This window comes from Myotis nattereri, assembly GCF_964212035.1.
Source record: "Myotis nattereri genome assembly, chromosome: 16".
NCBI classification, from domain to species: domain Eukaryota; kingdom Metazoa; phylum Chordata; class Mammalia; order Chiroptera; family Vespertilionidae; genus Myotis; species Myotis nattereri.
Genome location: NC_138091.1, coordinates 38,970,751 through 38,991,064, shown reverse-complemented (window position 1 = coordinate 38,991,064; position 20,314 = coordinate 38,970,751). Strand labels below are relative to the sequence as shown.

General features: G+C 38.8%; 1 protein-coding gene across 1 annotated transcript; it reads right to left on the bottom strand.

Moving 5' to 3' along the window:
• Window positions 1–590: 590 nt before the first annotated feature.
• PSMD12 (proteasome 26S subunit, non-ATPase 12) lies at window positions 591–19,745 on the bottom strand. Its single transcript, XM_081109905.1, has 11 exons — window positions 18,749–19,745; window positions 12,104–12,163; window positions 11,887–12,015; window positions 10,535–10,642; window positions 8,572–8,676; window positions 7,032–7,181; window positions 6,104–6,238; window positions 5,268–5,380; window positions 4,198–4,372; window positions 2,057–2,134; window positions 591–1,157 (listed from the first exon to the last, which is right to left on the bottom strand). Exons 1-11 carry the CDS (start codon window positions 18,854–18,856, stop codon window positions 948–950), a joined length of 1,371 nt encoding a protein of 456 aa, XP_080966031.1. The 5' UTR covers window positions 18,857–19,745; the 3' UTR covers window positions 591–947.
• Window positions 19,746–20,314: the final 569 nt, after the last annotated feature.

Sequence of the window (20,314 nt, the reverse complement as noted above, 5' to 3'; positions counted from 1 at the left end):
TCACAAACCACAACTCTATCCCAAATGTTCCTATATATTCTATGTTGCTTTTACAATTCTTCTAAATAGCCCTGGCCAGTGTTGGCTGGGCATTGTCCTCTGCACCTAAAGGTTGCTGATTAGGGTTAGCATTCTTGGTCAGGGCACATGCCTGAGTTGTGGGCTCGATTCCCAGTAGGGGGCATGCAGGAATCTCTCCCTCTCCCTTCCTTCCTCTCTCTCTAAAAATTAATAATTTTTTAAAAAATCTAAAAAAAATCTCTAGCCGGTTTGGCTCAGTGGATATAGCATCGGCCTGCGGACTGAAGGGTCCCAGGTTCAGTTCCGGTCAAAAGGGCACATGCATGGGTTGCAGGCTCCATCCCCAGTAGGGGGAATGCATGAGGCAGCCGATCAATGATTCTCTCTTATCATTGATGTCTCTCTCTCTCTCTCTCTCCCCCCTTCTTCTCTGAAATCAATAAAAATATATTTTTAAAAAATCTTTTTAAAATCTACTAATTCATAGATTTACAACAGAATTTATTCAAAAAACCACTTAAATCACTACCCCGTAAAATGTTCAGAAACACATGTAACCATAGAAAATAAACGTGCATATACTGCTTTTATTATCATTATGGTTGTTAGCTGAATGAAAACAAATAATAGCTAAAAAGGTTTCAAATGATAGAAAAAATTTGGGTAAGTTATGACACAGTTTTGAGCACTCAGACAATAGAAATGTATTCTATTTTTGTATCAATTACAAATGAAAAGTTAACAATGAAATTAGGGAGTTGAAAGGTAGAAAAGGGGCCTCAAACATATTCACTATATTTTAAATTTTAGACAAAGGAGTTGAGAATAGGAAAAAAGAACCCAACATATACACCATAACAGTCTTTTCTTTTTTAATGACTTCCAATGTTAACTCTTTTCTAAAAGCATCAGGGCATGGAGACCCCTTATTGTAGATTATGTATCATTTCCTCTTTGGCTATGAGGTGTGTAGTTTTGTTAACTAGAGACATCAATGAGTTCAGTTTCTGAGACCAGTCATTTAATAAATTATTTGGATCCTTCGGTCTCTGGAAGTTGATAATTCCTGCCAACCTGTCTACTTTAGCAAAAATGGTCTTGTTTACTACGAGATTTGAGAGAAAAGCCTCTGACTCCTGCAAGAGAGAAAGACAAACTGGATTAATACCGGATAAGTATAGATAATAAACAGAATTTAAGGAAAGCATTTTCTAAACTCTTCATTCAAGAATATGCAGGGCTAAAATTCTTTAATAATAGTTGGCAACTGCTGATTTCTTGTAATAATGTATTGATTTTACTGAGAGTCTAGGGATGAATAGAATATGAATCCACTCCAAGTCAGGGTCAAGTTTGAATCTACTCCCAAAGTTTCCAGAAATGTCAGGGTAGAATATATGCTCTGCTACTTGGCAACTATATAGCCATGGACAAGGCATTTTGCTTCTAAGAACTCTGGTACCCTCATCCAGATATGAGAAGTGCTAATGAATTATCCAACGGTCAAACCTGCTAACACTCCATGATTCTTCTTTTCCAGCTAAACTGTCTCAGTTACTTCTGGTAACAGAAATGGCTTTTCAGACCATTACTGTGCATGTCACTTACCACCTATTTCTTTGGTGTTGTACATTTTATCAACATGAAATCCAGATCTGAAAGTGAAACCTCTCCATCACGTCCTGGGACCTTTTCAAGTGAACTATAGTCAAGCCTCCCTCATATCTTTTATTTCCACAGTACACTTTTGTGAACCTAAACATACTTATTATAGAACATATACCTTGAACTTCAACTTAATCAATGGAAAACTAACATATTTAAGTGACAATTCTAACTAGTATAAATAATATTAATGTAACTATAAAAAGATTTTTAAGCTATTTTTTGGTGCTTAAGATAGCTTGGGGAAACTTATTACCTAAACTTAAAGTTAAATAAAACAACACTGATTTCCTCACTTGATTTTTATAAGTCGATTGATATTCAAAATGAATGGCTACAAATAACTCAAACAATGAAGTTTACTACTTACATCAACAGATAGATCCAGAAGTTGTGCCATCCTCTTCATTGTTATCCTTGTATAATATTTGGCCATTATTCTAATATTCTGGGGAGAAGAGAGCGGGCAAAGAGAATACAACAGTTATCAGTAAGGCTAAAAGTCCATTTGTTTTCAAACCCAAATAGGTTTAGTTAAAATATCAGATTGAGCTTTTATTTTTCCCATAGCCCACCACTGGAATGCATTTTTGTTTCTGCAGTTATTTGCAAGTTATTCTGAGTACTCTCCACAACTCTCTTAAAATATACAGTTAAAATATAGGTTTATCTTAAATAGTGATTAAAAATTATAACTGTACTAAAATATTTTTGCTATATGCAAGAAACTGAAGTTAAGCTTTTCCTAATTATGACAAATTTTTAAAAGGTTAAGATTTTTAAAAATTGAGATCACCTCAAAACATCACTTTAATCATCACTATAACTATTTAAAGGTGATAAGAAATAAAATTCCATAATTTTCACTGGAAATGGTACTAAAGTTAGAGAGACTCTTCTTTATTAATGTTATTAACAGAATAACAGCACTCACAAGGAAATATGGGAATGATGGGGAGAAAACTGAACTCATCTTTTTTTAAAAAAAATATATTTATTGATTTCAGAGAGGGAGAGGAAGAGATAGAAACATCAATGATGACAGGGAATCATTAGTTGGCTGCCTCCTGCACACCCCCTACTGGGGACTGTGCCCGCAACCCAGACATGTGCTCTTGACTGGAATCGATCGAGGGTCCCTTCAGTCCGCAGGCCGACGCGCTATCCACTGAGCCAAACTGGCTAGTGCTGAACTCATCTTTTAATAAGTTGCATCTCTTCCCAACTCTATCAGGGTCAATGGCAACACTAACCTCTTAGGAAGTGTGAGAACTATTCTAGACCCTACCTTTTCCTCTATCCTTAAATTTAACCAATAACCAAATTCTATTGATTTTCTTTCTTAAAATAATTCCATTCCATCCATTCTTCTTCAATACCGTGGTTACTACCTTAATTCAAGCCCAAACAGACCCTAACTTAACCAGTCTTCTCATCTTGTCTTCTCTCTCTCCAAATCCATTCTCCACACTTATTCCCAGAGGATCTTTGTAAAATACAGGCCTGGCCATTATCCTCTCAGAAGTTTTCACTGTGTGTGTACAATCTTTGTTGTGATGCAGACCCTTTTGACATCTCCAACTTCCTTTCTCACTGACCCTTTTTCTTGGAGGTCCCCAAGTTCCCCTGCTTGTTTGTGCTTCTATGCCCTTGCTGGGATGACTCCATCTGTCCAAAGGGACTGCTCTCCTTGTCTACCTGCTAACTACATACTCTTCTTACAAATCTTATCTTCTGTGTCAATGCCTATGTATCTAACCTGACTACTCTCCTAGGTAGAGCCAATCAATTCTCTCCTTATGCTCCCCTCTATATATACCTGTACCACAATACCTATAATGCTTTTACTTATAAATGTGCCTTCCCTATGGTTTATTTTTAAGCTTTTTGAAGATGTCTTACTCTCCTATATGTCCCAGCACTTTGTAGTGTCTGTCTGGCACAAGAGGGCTCATAATAAATGTGTTTGTTATATGAATGAATGTTGGCACAATTCAACCTGTAGTGACACCAAGAAGAAAGGGCAGGTTTGCCGAAACCGGTTTGGCTCAGTGGATAGAGCGTCGGCCTGCGGACTGAGGGGTCCCGGGTTCGATTCCGGTCAAGGGCATGTGCCTGGGTTGCGGGCACATCCCCAGTGGGAGATGTGCAGGAGGCGGCTGATCGATGTTTCTCTCCCATCGATGTTTCTAGCTCTCTATCTCTCTCCCTTCCTCTCTGTAAAAAATCAATAAAATATATTTAAAAAAAAAATAAAAAAGAAAGGGCAGGTTTAAGATATGTTACCCATTTCCAAAACTACCAAGTGAGATAGAAAACATTCTCCCCATTCTCATCATCCCTCACATTAAGAAATTCCTTCTGGTATATGTGCTATAAAACTTTGGATTCTTGAGAGGTCCTCTCGAAATGAAGCATGTCAACACATTTAATTATCAAACATAAAAGTTTATGCTCAAATTTGCCAAACTTGACTATAAAATTGTCATCTCTATCATGCCAGATCCTTACATGTTCAACAACTCTGTTCTTCAAGTCTTTCCACCTTTTTTCACCTTCTTCTGTATAACCAAAAACATCAGTTGCAGGACTTTCCAGAGAACCTTTTCTTAATTCCATTCCATAGTCTTCGACAAGTGTAGACCAACGCATTAACTCCATCGTGGTAAAAAGCTTTAAAAGATCCCTGTAAATGGTATAAAACTTAATATTCCAAATCTATAAAATAACTTTCATCCACTATAACAAGGATTTAAATATCAACAGACTTTTAAAATAAATATTTATTTGCAGAAAAAGAACCAAGTGGATTATTATTGTTTCTAATTTTGCTACCATTTTTCCCCAAAGTAATTCTGAATATAGCATTCCCATGCTTAACATTTTGCCTTCTCCTATCTTCTTTGCCAATCTCTGTACTAATGAATATAACCTTTTAAATGAAACAGATAGCCAAAACCGGTTTGGCTCAGTGGATAGAGCGTCGGCCTGCGGACTGAAGGGTCCCAGGTTCGATTCCGGTCAAGGGCATGTACCTGGGTTGCGGGCACATCCCCAGTGGGGGGTGTGCAGGAGGCAGCTGATCGATGCTTCTCTCTCATCGATGTTTCTAACTCTCTATCTCTCTCCCTTCCTCTCGGTAAAAAATCAATAAAAAATATATTAAAAAAAAAAAATGAAACAGATAAAAGAAACATACCTATAAAAAATAAAAGCCCATCGTGCCTATGAAGTGTACGTCTGTTTCATATAATAGGTTTTCAGAAGTATGTATTTCAGAAAATCATAAAGCCCCAACTACTGATGATAAAAACTTCATCAAATGGTTAATTAAACAAAAGCTGTTGAAATTAGCTTGAAATAAAACTTCTACTTGATAAGTGGCTTAGAATGAAGTATGCAATCATCTCATTACATTAATTTCTAATGCAGAACTATAAAAAACATTTTATTATTATCTCCAATTTTATTCTCTAATATAATCTATCAGCAGCCAATTAAGTGTACATTTAGGTTAACCAATTTTCTTTCAAAATGGTGCTTCTACTGAGGTATATTAAGCTAATTATAAAGGTACTTACTTATATTTAGGAATTTCTTCTAACTTCTTGTCACCACTTATTCGATGAACCAAATCTGACTGTTCATTATCAAAAGGAGCCAATATAACGTAGAGGACAACACTTTTCAGAGCCTGAAACAGTCGCACAACATAATAGATTATATGCACGATTAGAAACATAATGAAAACTTTGGCAAGAACTAAAAAATCATGAAATAATTATATATATATATATATATATTCATTTTGAATACTGTACTAAAAAATACTTGCTAATTTGAATTACTACCCGGGCTATTTTTTTAAACAAATGTATAAAAGAAGAAGTTCATACAACAAAATTATATGGAATACACATGTAACAATTTTCCAAAGTAATGTTAGGTCTTTACTGTAACCTAGCTAGCAGGTGACCTGCTGTATATTACACACACACGCACTCTTAATTGATTTCAGAGAGGAAGAGAGAAGAAGAGAGAGAGAAACATCAATGATGTGAGAGAATCATTGATCCGCTGTTCCTGCAAGCCCCCTACTGGGGATCAAGCCAGCAACCCTGGCCTGTACTCTGACTGGAATCGAACCCTGACCTCCTGGTTCACAGGTTGATACTTAACCACTGCACCACACCGGCCAAGCCATATATTTTTAACAGTAAGCCTATTTCTTTCAAGGTGATAGAGTACTACTACAATAGTCTGAATCAATAAGGATAAACTGAATTATCAACACAGTGAATACAAAGCAGCATTATAAAATTGCATATAATTACTGAAGTTAAAATTATTTCATAATTTAAAAAATGCAGATTGTTTCTCATAAGTATCAATGTCAAGTATAAGAATATGTTCTTACCTGTTGCCACTTTTCACTTTCGGCCTGTATACAGGGAGTATCATATATTGCTCTGTAGTGCTTACAAATAGACAAATAGGAGCCCTCGTGTTGATCCAGCTGAATCATTAAGTTATAGTATTTTAACTTTAATTTCTGGAAAAAAAGAAGAAAGTTGACAAGGTAAATTGGGGTTTATGTTTTTCCCCCCTAAACATTTTTTTTAATAAAAAATATATTTTATTGATTTTTTTTTAAATATATTTTATTGATTTTTTACAGAGACGAAGGGAGAGAGATAGAGAGTCAGAAATATCGATGAGAGAGAAACATCGACCAGCTGCCTCCTGCACACCCCCCACTGGAGATGTGCCCGCAACCCAGGCACATGCCCTTGGCCGGAATCGAACCTGGGACCCTTCAGTCCGCAGGCCGACGCTCTATCCACTGAGCCAAACCGGTTTCGGCTTTTATTGATTTTTTACAGAGAGGAAAGGGAGGGATAGAGTTAGAAACATAGATGAGAGAGAAACATCGATCAGCTGCCTCCTGCATACCTCCTACCAGGGATGTGCCCGCCACTAAGGTACATGCCCTTGACCAGAATCAAACCTGGGACCTTTCATTCTGCAGGCTGATGCTCTATCCACTAAGCCAAACCGGTCAGGACTCCCCCTAAACATTTTTTTTTTTTTAATAATATATTTTATTGATTTTTTACAGAGAGGAAGGGACAGGGATAGAGAGTTAGAAACATTGATGAGAGAGAAACATCGATCAGCTGCCTCCTGAACGCCCCCTACTGGGGATGTGTCTGCAACCAAGGTATATGCCCTTGACCGGAATCGAACCTGGGACCCCTCAGTCCGCAGGCCGACGCTCTATCCACTGAGCCAAACGGGTGCTGCAACATTTTTTAAAGTGAATTCATATTGAGACATATACTTACCTCTGTATTTTCTTCCTGGAAAAATTTGGTGTTAATTTTCTTGCTGATGATCTGGGTACGAATGTAATCCTTCACAGCTAGGCAGAGCCTCATTTGCTCCAAAATAAACTCCACTCGCTCTTTCTTTTCCATTGACCCGTAGGTTTCCACCTAGAAGAGGAAGTCCCCAAATGAATTTATAATATTTTGAAACTGCAATAGAATTAAATACATATTAAAACATTCACCGCTGATAAATAGTAAGAACGTTCACACATTTTTAGAGTGCTGATGATGATACAGAAAGCTAGTTTCCTCCAGGAAATTACATAATACATTTTTTTTCTTTTGGTGTAAAGTTCCATGAATTTTAACACATTCATAAATTTGTGTAACACTTTCAGAGAGAGTGAAAAGGAGTGGGGGTGGGGAGAGAGAAACATCTATGTGAGAGAGACCCATCAACTGGTTGTCTCCAGTACTCGCCCGGACCGGGGGCCAGAGCAAACCTACAACCAAGTACGTGTCCTTGACTGGGAATCGAACCTGTGACCTTTTGGTGTGTGGGCCAATGCTCTAACCACTAAGCACACCAACCAGGGCTAGAAGCTAAATTTTGAGCATAGTTCATGTACATTTTTCTGGTGAGACAGTCTATGGTTTTTCTCAGATTTCTTTAGCTCTTTGCTGTCTCATTTTAAGATTACTAGTACTCTTAAGAATTGACCACCAATTTAATATTCATTAAGAACAAAGCCGCCGAAACCGGTTTGGCTCAGTGGATAGAGCGTCGGCCTGCGGACTGGAGGGTCCCAGGTTTGATTCCGGTCAAGGGCATGTACCTGGGTTGCGGGCACATCCCCAGTGGGAGATGTGCGGGAGGCAGCTGATCGATGTTTCTCTCTCATCGATGTTTCTAACTCTCTATCTCTCTCCCTTCCTCTCTGTAAAAAAATCAATAAAATATATATTTGAAAAAAAAAAAAAAAAAGAACAAAGCCAATAATAGCAAATTCTTAACGCATAAGTAAATAGTATATGAATTACTGATTTTATTTAAATTCTGAGAATTAAAATGTTCAAATAATAGCACAAAATCAAGGTTAACTTGTTAATCCTAATTTATCTTCAAAACTTCTTTAGAGCCCTAGCTGGTTTGTCTCAGTGGATAGAACATCAGCCTGCGGGCTGAAGGGTCCCAGGTTCGATTCTGGTCAAGGGCACATGCCTGGGTTGTGAGCTTGACCCCAGTAGGAAGCGTGTAGGAGGCAGCCAATGATTCTCTTTCATCACTGATGTTTCTCTCTCTCTCCTCCTCTCCCTTCCTCTCTGAAATCAATAAAAATATTTTAAAAAACAACACTTCTTTAGAAGTTAAATGTATTTGGAACCATAATTACTCTATTTCCAATTATTTGAATAACCTCACACTCTACTGTATTCACTCTAATTCTTGGTGCTTTAGAAAAAAAGTAATAAAGTGCTGAAATAAGCTATTTCCACAGGAAAATAATGCTGACTAAACATAAAGTTCCACACACTCTACAATGCAGCATCTTACCTGTAACTCTTGTAAAATGGAGGCTGCCTCTTTGACGTCCCCACTTTGTTCTTTGATAGTTGCTAATGTTTTAGTTAGTCGAGCACGTTCAATTTCAACATAGATCTACAAATACAAGAAATTTATTATAATTATCAAATTCCTATAGAAATATATCAGAATTTTAAAGATAGAATTAAACTATTATTCAAACTAGGCAAAGTATTTATTTTGGAGTTATTGTGCACTTTATCTTCCATGTACGAACAGAGCTATGTAATATTTTATACTTCACAATCACTCAATTTTAAAGAAAATGTCTCTATAAAACATTACTCATATTTTGCAGCTTTGCTTTGAGAACCTAAATATAAAATCACTGTCTTTAGCCGGGACCGGTTTGGCTCAGTGGATAGAGCGTCGGCCTGAGGACTGAAAGGTCCCAGGTTCGATTCCGGTCAAGAGCATGTACCTTGGTTGCGTGCACATCCCCAGTGGGGGGTGTGCAGGAGGCAGCTGATCGATGTTTCTCTCTCATCGATGTTTCTAACTCTCTATCTATGTCCTTTCTTCTCTGCATAAAATCAATAAAATATATTAAAAAAAAATCACTGTGTTTAATGAATGACAGACTACATGCTGCATAAGTGGCACAGAAAACAAAAAGAACCTTTAAAAAGATTGATTACTTGAAAAATAACACCCTTTACAAAGAGCATATACAGCCCAGTAGCCACAATTCAACCAATACTCTAATTCTGATTAATCTTTAAATACAATGCTACTTCCTTTAAAAATATCTGATCTCGCCCTAGCTGGTCGGCCTGAGGACCGAAGTGTCCCAGGTTGGATTCCAGTCAAGGGCACATGCCCAGGTTGTGGGCTCGATCCCCGGGGTGTGTGGGTGGGTGTGTGTGTGTGTGTGTGTGTGTGTGCGCGCGCAAAAGGCAGCCAATCAATGATTCTCTCTCATCATTGATGCTTCTATCTCTCCCTCTCTCTTCCTCTCTGGATTCAATAAAAATATAGTAAAAAATACATATATATCTGATCTTGCTAAGTATTGAAGTTACTAGCATTTTTTGTAGCTATAAGTAATACTGTAGATTTGTAACTTCCAACAAATTAAACATTAAAACTATAACTACATAACTTACAGAGCCTAGGAAACTAATTTTCATGTTAAGGCTTGCCCATTTAGCCTTTGCCCTGAAGCAACTCCCTTTCCCCAAGCCATCCCTCAAAGCCTTAATCTCCAATAACAGACTACTGAGTTTCCTAAATATACTAGGTGTTTCTTACTTTGATTTTTTTTGTATATTATTTTCCCTATGTGTAAAATGCCCCTTTCCCTACCCCTGGCCCTGTAGAATTTCTATTCATTCTTAAAAAGCCAGCTCAGCTATCATCAACTCTTTGAGGCTTCCCTGGGCACCTCACCCAATCAATCCCTACCTCTATGCTATAGGGCACTACATAGTGTCATGACACAGCCCCACCATTATTTTTATAACTGATCTCTTTGAGGTAAAAGAATAGTTCTTGCTCCTTTTGGACTTAGCATAACAGAGGTACTCAATAACATTTACTGAACTGAACTGATTAGTTAAAGAGACAAAAAGTTAAATACGAGCTAAGTTTTTGTCTTCCAACCACAAAAGTCTATCTAGAAAGAAACGTATCTACCACAGTCACCACTCCGTACTTGCCCTTTTTTTAGAGAAATATGATATTGGGGGTTAGGGGTGAGGAGGATGACATCACAGTGAAATTTTGAAAATTAACCTCACACTGCTAACAATTTAAATATTAGAGTGAAACTTTAGCTATCCCAAACAGACTTTTCAAGCAGATTCAGGCCAGGGTGAAGAATTAACCTTATTTTTAAATACTAATAGAAAATGTCTAAACACAGTGTAAAAGCATGTCTGAATACAAGTAAGAGAGTACTTATCACCATGAGTTATACCAATAGACAACTCACCTTTCCTTCTGTAACCATTCGTAGAGTATCAATTAATCGAAGTTTGATCGGAAGGTCTGTGATTTCCTCAACGTAAGTACAGCATTGTTGAACCATTTTTGCAACAGCCTAAAATAATAAATAGCACTCATAAGTAAAATTCATTCCCTAGACAGGAAAGGGAAGTATGTTATTGATGGAAGTGCTGTGGTTAAATTTGGTCTTCACAAGCAACTTTACACACGGAAATGCCTATAAAAGAACATCAAAGAACATTAAAACCTCCCTGATAGCTGAGAAGTACTGAATACCTACGAACAAATCAATAAAGATTAGGAAACCCTCAGGTGCAAGACTGTGCCCCTCCCCACTACAACTGGTGAACTGATTACGCAAAAAGAAAGGTGGAGCCCTAACTGGTTTGGCTCAGAGGATAGAGCGTTGGCCTACAGAGTGAAGGGTCCCAGGTTCGATTCCAATCAAGGGCATGTACCTTGGGTGCGGGCACATCCCTAGTAGGGGGTGTGCAGGAGGCAGCTGATGAATGTTTCTAACTCTCTATCCCTCTCCCTTCCTCTCTGTAAAAAAAAAATCAATAAAATATTTTTTTTTAAAAAAAAGCTGGAAGAGGCATGCCTGGCCACATTTACTGGAAGGCTTTCCAAGCTAGCTTTTTTTTGCAGTCAAGCAGAAACATACAGAAGAAATGAAAACAGACAAAATAATAATAACAATAATAATGATGATGAAAAAGAAAAGCAGAGTTCAACTTTGGCTATGAGAGAAGTGAGGCAATGACCAGCAGATAATATGATTAAAGAGTCAGTGGCAGAGGCAAAAGGTAAAACAGTTCCATCATCTGGTTGGGGAGGAGCCACAGTCACCCATATTCATCTCGATAAAATGTGGTAGTGAAAGGAACAGCATCTCTTCCCCAGTTTCCTCACAGTGAGTATAAGCAGGTTAGACTAATTTCCTCCAGCTCTAACATTCCATCTAGGTCAGGGGTCAGCAAACTTTTAAAAATGATTATAATAGAATCATTTAAAATAATAAACATGAAGATATGGAGCAATGTGGAAATAGACCAAAGCTATATCAACACTCTCACTAAAAGTATGGAAATATATAAAGACTAGAAGAAACAAAATAAAAGCAGTTATGAGAATATGGACAGAATTTTTAAAAACTCTTTAGAATGTTGTAATGTTGAGTTAACAGATTCACAAAAAGGTTTTCTGAAAGTCCTTATTTAAATGCAAATGTATGGAGGGTTGATGGGGGGAAAAAGAGGACATATGTAATACTTTCAATAATAAAGATTAAAATAAATAAATGCAAATGTATTTGTTTTTGAGCAATCATGAACTTACTTGTTTTAACTGACTCCGTCTTTTTGACAAAAGCATAATGTTTTCATTAAGTAAATCCCATTCTTTAGCCTCATAACACATCTTCACTACTGCAACTAAGATACGGGATGTAGACACCATATCAGAAGCCTGTAAAAATGAACATATATCCAAAGTTAATGGAACCATGTTAAGTGAAATTATTGGCAACTGAAGTTTTGCACTATAATATACTCACAGTACGGGTCTGTTTTTCCAAAGAGAGAAGGGTTTCAATGACTTCTTGAAGTCTTCCTTCCTAAAATAAAATATTAAAATGAACAATGAAAACCATCACCACCAATGCAAAAACTACATAACTAGGCTAAAATGAGATGTTTCTGACACCGAAAAGAAAGAAAATCAGCAGCCTATTTTAGAGCAAAAGGACTACTCCATAACTACTTTTATACTTTTCATGATAATGCTTGCTTTTCCCAGGGATTCTGTAGTCAGTGATTTCCAACCTGGGTCCCATAAGCTACCTTTAACATTTCAAAATACCTAAGAGAAAGTGAATATAGAACAACAATGATTTAGCACCCGAGCAAAATTTATCAACTCAGTGCAGTAACATCTGTTTATCTTATTCTAAACAGAGATTCTTAACTGATAGTCACGTGTCTTTAAAGTATAAAAATAGGAAAATGAATTTTCTTTATAAATTTCCATAACAAATACTTAAATCATGAAGTTTTGAGAAGAAATTAAAAAGGATATTTTGTGGTAAAAAAGATAGAAAACCCTCTTTTAATCCATCAATGGCTATAAAAATAAATAATTGCCCTGACCAGTTCGGTTCAGTTGGTTGGAGTATCATCATGCACACCAAAGGGTGGAAGGTTTGATTCCTGGTCTGGGCACATTATCCTAGTTGTGGGTTCGACCCCAGGTCTGGGTGCATGCAGGAAGGGAACGATATCTACCTATCTCTTCCCCTTTCTCTCTCCAAAATAAATAATATAAATAAATAAGTAAATATGCTAAAGAGAAATGAAGACCAGTTGGCAATACCAACACTTGCTAAATCAAAAGTCATGTTCTTAAGCAGATACTGATCCAAATGAACTACACCCCTTTTTGCCTACTGATAATAACCTCTAGGACATATTAAGAAATGAAAAACAACAAAATTCAAACAATATAAACCCTAATGATAACATGCCAGGGCTAAAATAAGCCATCCTATTAGGAACCACACATTTTGATAAAAACAAAACCAACCCACAGCAAAAAAACTGCATTTAAGATACTGATATTAACACTAAATAAATTGGAAGCACGAGGAAGGTTTTATTCAGAAATTGTTTTTCTAATGGGGAAAAATTTTTATTTTAATGACATTCATGGACAACACTTGAGTACTCTTTTACTGATGAAAGAAACTAATTAAATAGCTTTTGAATTAAGGGCACAAATAATGTTTGAACTTTTCAAAAATACTGTTTCCATATTTGTCAAGGTAACTTTTAAACTATGACTTTTCTATGCAGCAGAATATGTACTGTAAAGCCATTGTTTGAACTTATTTAATTGACTCTTAAACATATATGATTACTAACATTTTAACAATGTTTCCTGTGCAAAGGGGAGCAGCAGTTCTGAAAGCTCTACAGATTCACATATACAATAAACGCTGGCTAAATGTCCATCAGAGGAAAAGAACAAAAAACAAATCTATAGTACTGGCCCAGTGGTTCAGTTGGTTGGAGTGTTGTCCTGCACACCAAAAGGTTGAGGGTTCGATTTCTAGTAAGGGCACATATCTAGGTTTTGGGTTTGATCCCAGGTCAGGGCTCCTAGGGGAGGTAACTGAGAGATGTTTCTTTCTCACATCAATATTTCTCTCTCTCTCAAATCAATAAACATACTCAGATGAGAATGAAAATAAATACACACATAAATAAATAATCTATAAATTCTTCAAAATATAGGCTAATAAACCATAAAATATCACAGAATGTTAGAACTGGAAACACTACCAGACATTTAATCCAATCATCTTACTTTAGAGAGTAAAAGAACCGAAGACCAAATAGTTCAGCCACAAAACTAACCAGCAGAACCAGAGCCCAGGGTCCTTGTTTCCCTGGTCCAAGTTCCCTTCACTAAACTGGACTATATTAGTTTAAATCACCCCTTTGCTTTGATCAAAGTAATTTTGTAGGGAAATTGCTACCATCTGGCAACAAAATATAGTACAAAAATAGTTAAAATGCAAAATAACTTATTCACAGTCACCTCCTGCTGCGTTTGCCATTACTGTTAGCCACATGACTGTGATTGACAGAGTGTAGTTTACTATATGGCAAATTCAGAACTATGGTTTTTAAAGAACTGACCCTACATGAGAAGAAAGCACACACTGCTCTAGAGCAATGGTCTGCATGTATCAATGGAACATTAAATGTCACCTTCTCAGAAAGATGTTCTCAGATAATGCTCTCTAAAATCAACAGTCATTCAGCACGTCCTTTAATACTCAAGTCCATTGGGTTTCTTCTTTTCAATGACCCCCAGCTCTGTTCTACTTAACTGTTTGCTGTCTTTGTCATCTCACTAGAATGCAAACTCTGTAAGAGCAGGGATAGTATCTATACTGTTGACACTGGTGTTCAGTGCTCTGCATCTAGACAAGCACATCATGTTGCTTCTGCAGATATGACAGTACATCCCTTTATACCTGTGCCAGTAATGTGCAAGTCTTGCCTCCTAGCTGGTCTGTAAGTTCCTCTAGGGCTGGACCTTGTTTAATTATTGTTTCCCTTGCACCAAGTGCATAGTATGCATTGAATGTGTTGACACTGACCTGAACTATTCAGTTGAACCTAATGGCTTACAATTCCTGAGTCTTACTGTCTCAGTAAGTAGGATGTGGTAAGTTATATGGCTAACAGTTCGGTACTATTTGAGAGACACTATCACCAACTTCATTATATGCAACTCCCATTCTCTAACCATCCCACTTTCCATGTTCAATCCTATGGCTAAACATCTTCTCCCTCCATCCTTCCCTATCTAAGCACATAGTTCTGGAAACTCCACCTCCTCAATGCTGCCTTTCAACTCAAAAGGAACAGGATGGCCAGAGCAATCAAAACCAACTTGTTGGAACATGTGACTTTTAAAACAATCTTTGTAAATGAGGTAAATGACTAAGGAGTTTGTTTAACATCAGTACTTGTTGAGCATCTGTAAGTTCTGTATGTCTGTGTCCATCCTTTAACTCTTAAATGGATATGTGGCTGGAATATAATATAAACATAATCACCATAATAGCGAACATCATATAGAACTTACACAGCAATAAATATTAGTTATTGTTATTTGCTAGGTGAGTGTCAGGACACAGAAACAGAATTGTACCAGGTCATAATTGTAGGGAATTTGAATGGCCTAGATTTGGCAATTTGACAAACCAGGTCTAGACTTCAGTCTGCCTTTCAAAGGCTTCTGCTACATATGATTTTCTCACCTGATACATCCTATTAAAGTCTCTATACATATATAATTTTCTTCTTCAAATGTCTTATTAAAAATAAAGTTTCTTAAGGAAAGTAAGCACAAAATTGGTAGTCCCTTCAGGAGGCCGTGGTATGTAGCAAAAAGAACACTATACATGTTCCCAGGAGATGTGAGCTTGATTGGCTCTGCTGTGGACCTTGGAGAAACCACTTCAGCTGCCTGAACCTTCGTTTTCTCACAGGTAACATGAAAATAAAACTCTCTCCAGTTTTATTTTGTATTAATAAAATACAAAACAATGTATGCTACATGTTCCATATATTCATTTCAATGTAGAAATGCAATGCTAAATAAGTATTTTACGTTTGGCAGAAAGGTTAGAAAATAATACAAAACGATGAATAAATAGCAAAACTGAGAGACATACCTTTAAAAAAGTTACCTAGGACTGTAAGACAACCATCTAATCCAAAAGTTAAAAACTGTGGGTCTGTATAAATAAAAAAAAATCCTACCACCCTCCCTCCCTCTCATCCCCCAACAAAAGCAATCCATACCTATATCTTGTTTTGAAACCAACTGGTATGCTGGCTTAAGAAATCAGCATCTAAATGCCTTTAATTTTATTTAGTTTAATAGGCCCAAACATTCCCTGTTTGTTTATTTTATTTTTGCTGTTGTTAATCTTTACCCAATGATATTTTTCCATAGATTTTTAGAGAGAGTAAAATAAAGGGAGAGAGGGAGAGGGGAGAAAGAGAGAAAGACAGAGAAACATTGACTGGTTGCCTCCTATACTGGCCCTGACTGGGCCAGGACTGAACCTGTAACCCAGGTATGTGTCCTTGACTGGAAATCAACACGAAACCTTTTGGTGTGCGGGCTGATGCTCTAACCACTGAGTACTGGTAAGGGCACCAGTATTCCTTTTTTTAAACATTTCCATTCCATTTGATGTCCTGAATAAATGCCATATATGTAAACCACTAGAACAACTGTAGCAGTGAAATATCCCTCCCCCCACCCCATTGGCCTCTAACCTATTTGAGGGCAAGAGCTTTGTCTAATCCTCTTTATACTGCCCATAATGTCTAGCACTGCCTAGGTCTTGCACACAGTAAACTATTAGAAGACATGGGTAAAGGGAAGATGTTTTTTCTCCCAGGTCTCAGTTCTAGAATAGCTGTACTTCTTTAAAGCAAATGGTTTCTTCCTTATGGACACTGTCATTCTACTAATTCCAAAATGGTGGTTCAGGGGCTGACTCTGGCCTCTATATATGTTTTACTTTGGCCTGTAGATATGTTTTATTTGATCTACACAGTATTAGCTCAGATAGTATTTTTCTCCCTCAACTGGCAAAGATTAACTGGAGGTGAAGAGTTACTGCCCTTTTCCGTGGGCAGGTGTTCTGAAGTTCAGGTTTTCCTTACACGTGGCTCGCTAGGCAGGATATCCTGCACAGTGAGAGCACAAAGCTCTAGAATCCATCTGCCTGGGTTTCCTTCCCAGGCCCCTTCACTTTACGAGCTGTATGACCCTGGAGCATGTGACTCAACTTCTCTTAGCCTGCTGTCGGTTAAACAACAATAACCATACACCTATCACATAGGGTTAAGGTGAGGAGCAAGTGAGTTAATGCACATTAGCACTGAGAATAGTGCCTGGCACTGCAGAAGCTACTCAATAAATGTCAGCTATTGTTATCTCTCTGGCACTGCAGGTGTTTGAATTTTCCAACCCTTAAGTTGCTGTTCCTTTCTTTCTTTTAATCCTCACCTGAGGATATTTTTCCATTGACTTTTAGAGAGAGTGGATGAGAAAGGGAAAGAGAGAGAGAGAGAAACATCAATGTGAGAGAAACATCGACTGGTTGCCTCCCGCACGAGCCCCCACCAGGGCCCAGTCAGGGGAGGAGCCTGCAACCCAGGTCCATACCCTTGACCTGAATCGAACTCGGGACCCTTCAGTCCGCAGGCCCAGCCTCTCTCCACCTAGCAAAACCAGCTAGGGCTGATGCTGTTTCTTTACACTCTCAACTAGAAAGCTCAGAGATGAATTTTTTTGGCTCTCCTCCATCAAGTGTACTGAACCTAAGAAATACAGGTACGTCAACTTCATCATCTTTCCCTAGCCTTGTTTTTTGTAAAGCCCTAGTAAATTCTTTTCTGGAAAAAAAGAGGGTGGGGGACATTAAAAAGGTTTCTTTCTAAGACTAAGTGTCATGCATTACTTGTCACTCCTCCTGTCCCTGAATTTGTTAACACTGCAATGTACTTACACAGTTAGCTCCATGGGGGACAAAAACAACCCTATTAGTGAATGCATTCCAGATAGATAGCAATAAATGTCTGTGGCTGGAGACTGATCTAGGAACTTAATAAGTCCTGAGCATACTGAGGCCTTAGCAACAGTCCAGGACGGAGCAGAGTCAACAACCACCTATGCCCCTAGTCAGACAAACCAAGTTTTGAATCCCTGGTTCTACCAATTAATAACTGTAACGCGTGACAAATAACTCTGAGCCTTTGTTTCTTTATACATAAAATGATACACAAAGTTGCCTCACACATCACAGGGGGCGTGACAAGTGTTTGGATCAATTTAAATTTCTATCCTATGGGAGATACGCAATTGGGCTAAACTACTATTCAAGAACTCCTCTAATTAGTGTATCCTGCACTTTAGTGCCTGCTTGTCTTTACTTACGTAGTTCCCGCGGCAGGAATGACTCCTTCCCAACCCAATCTTACTCGTCAGGGCCCAACACAAACATGAGCTTCCCTGTAAAGCCATCCCTTATCCCACCCGTAAGAATGAACAGCTTCTTTCTCTGTGCTCCAATAACAATTTAATTGTATTTGTAAGGCATTCACCGCCAGGTCTGACTTGTCCAATTCGTTATGTACACGAACTCCTCCGGGACAGAAATCTTGTGTTAATCACCTCGTACTATCACTTTCCTGCCCCTTTTCCTGGCCACAGGCCAGGCACATCGCCACGATCCATAAACAACTTGACATAAATTGATTCAGCAATAGAACGAAACGCCCTGATCTAGCCTGAATGCCGAAGCGGCCTCAACCCCTGGGGAACTACCAAAGTAAACGGTCAAGCGTATCCAAGGAAACGCAAAAAGTACTATCGGGGCCCCAAGTCCTCTACCGGGAGGAAGTGACCATCTGTCCTGGGGAGGGTATTCACCAGCGCACCCCGCCTGGCGTCTCCGTGATCAGACGGCCCTGGGGTGTCCTCCTCAAGCAGGCCTAACCCGGGCTGGGGATGCGCGCTCCAGCCCTCAGGCCCCCTGAGGCCTAAGCAGGCTCCGCGCGGTGACTCAGCCCCTGGCGCCCGCCACAGACAGCCGGCCTCCCCTCACCTTGGCCAGCTTCTCGCACTCGGGCAGACGCTGATCCACCGTGGCGCTGTAGTCCACCTCCATCTTGACGATGCGCCCATCAGCCCGCTCCGAGCCGCCGTCCGCCATGGTCCAAGCCTGAGCGTTCCTCGATGTCCCCCTTTTTCGGCCACCACTCGTCACCCACACCGGAAGCCGCCTGCGCACCCGCTCAGGCAGTGCGTCCGGAGCCCGCGCGAAGGACCCCACGAGGTCCCCTGCGCCGGCCGCCAGTCAGGCAGTGCCGCGGACAGCCCTGGGGGCGGAGTGAGGGCCACCTCCGGTTGTGTCTGAGGTGGCAGACTTCTAAAAAATCTAAAATTTGCGGTGAGGAAAACCTGTGTAATAGAATAGCCCTTCCTGTATATTCATAAGCCCCTGTTTTGAAATGTTATGATATCTCGGATCCGTGGGCAAGTCGCTCAACTTTCCTCAAATCTCGGTTTTCTCCTCTCTGTAGGAGCAGGCCGAGATAAACCCTAGAGAGAAAAGTCCTCAGGTCTCATCGGGTGGAGAATCTTGGTGGCTTAATCTGTGGGATCTTTGAGAGCTCATAAACGAAGATATGGCAGCGGCTCAAGTACAGTATTTTTGTGTGTGTTGTTTTTCGTTTTTACTATAATACACTACAGTTGGTAAGAATCTTTAGACAGTTTGCGTTCCCTGTAGTACTCTTGGGAACATCCAACGAAATCACGGATGCGAGACTGTTACTGATTGGTTGATTGATTGATTTTTATTGTTTAAGGCATTACAAATTACATATGTCGCCTTCCCCACCCGCTTGTTTTATTTCTTAAGAACCATACAAGTTTTCTTTTTATCAGCGCAAAATTAGGGCCCCTACGAAAAAGCTTAGGATCCTTGAAAATGAGAATGAGGTCGCGTCTGGTGTGGTCAGAGTGTCGACAGCAGGCTGGGAAGCAAGTGGGAAATCCTTCAGCGGTCTCAATGTTATCGGCACCAACATCCCTTTATATATGCTGAATAGCCTTTTAAACATACTGTTCCGTAATGAAAACCATGGGTACTATAACCCCATCCATACACACCTCCAAAAAACACCCCAGTTGTATGGAAAGGAGAAACATTGCAAAATTGCAAAATAGTATATAATTCAAAATATAAAAGCTAAAAAGTCTGTAGTAGGAAAATACAAAGTGTCGTTTGCTTGCATGCATACACAATAACAGTTCGTGCAAAAGCTACAATTGCAGTAGGTGTGTTCTATTGGTTCCTCAGGCATCAGCAGGTCTTTCTGTTGGTGGCATGATTTTTCCAAAATAGTATACAACTTCTTGGTAAAGTCTGATTATATCGAATTATAGTCTTCCATTGTTTTTCGCACAGAAGAATTCTTAGAAATTTCAGTCCACTTTAAAACGTCAAAAAGAATAGCTTGGCATCAGTCAAATGGAGTTAGAGTCTAGTCCAGCCGTGGGCAAACTACGGCCCGCGGGCCGGATCCAGCCCGTTTGAAATGAATAAAACGAAAAAGAAAAAAAGACCGTATCCTTTTATGTAATGATGTTTACTTTGAATTTATAT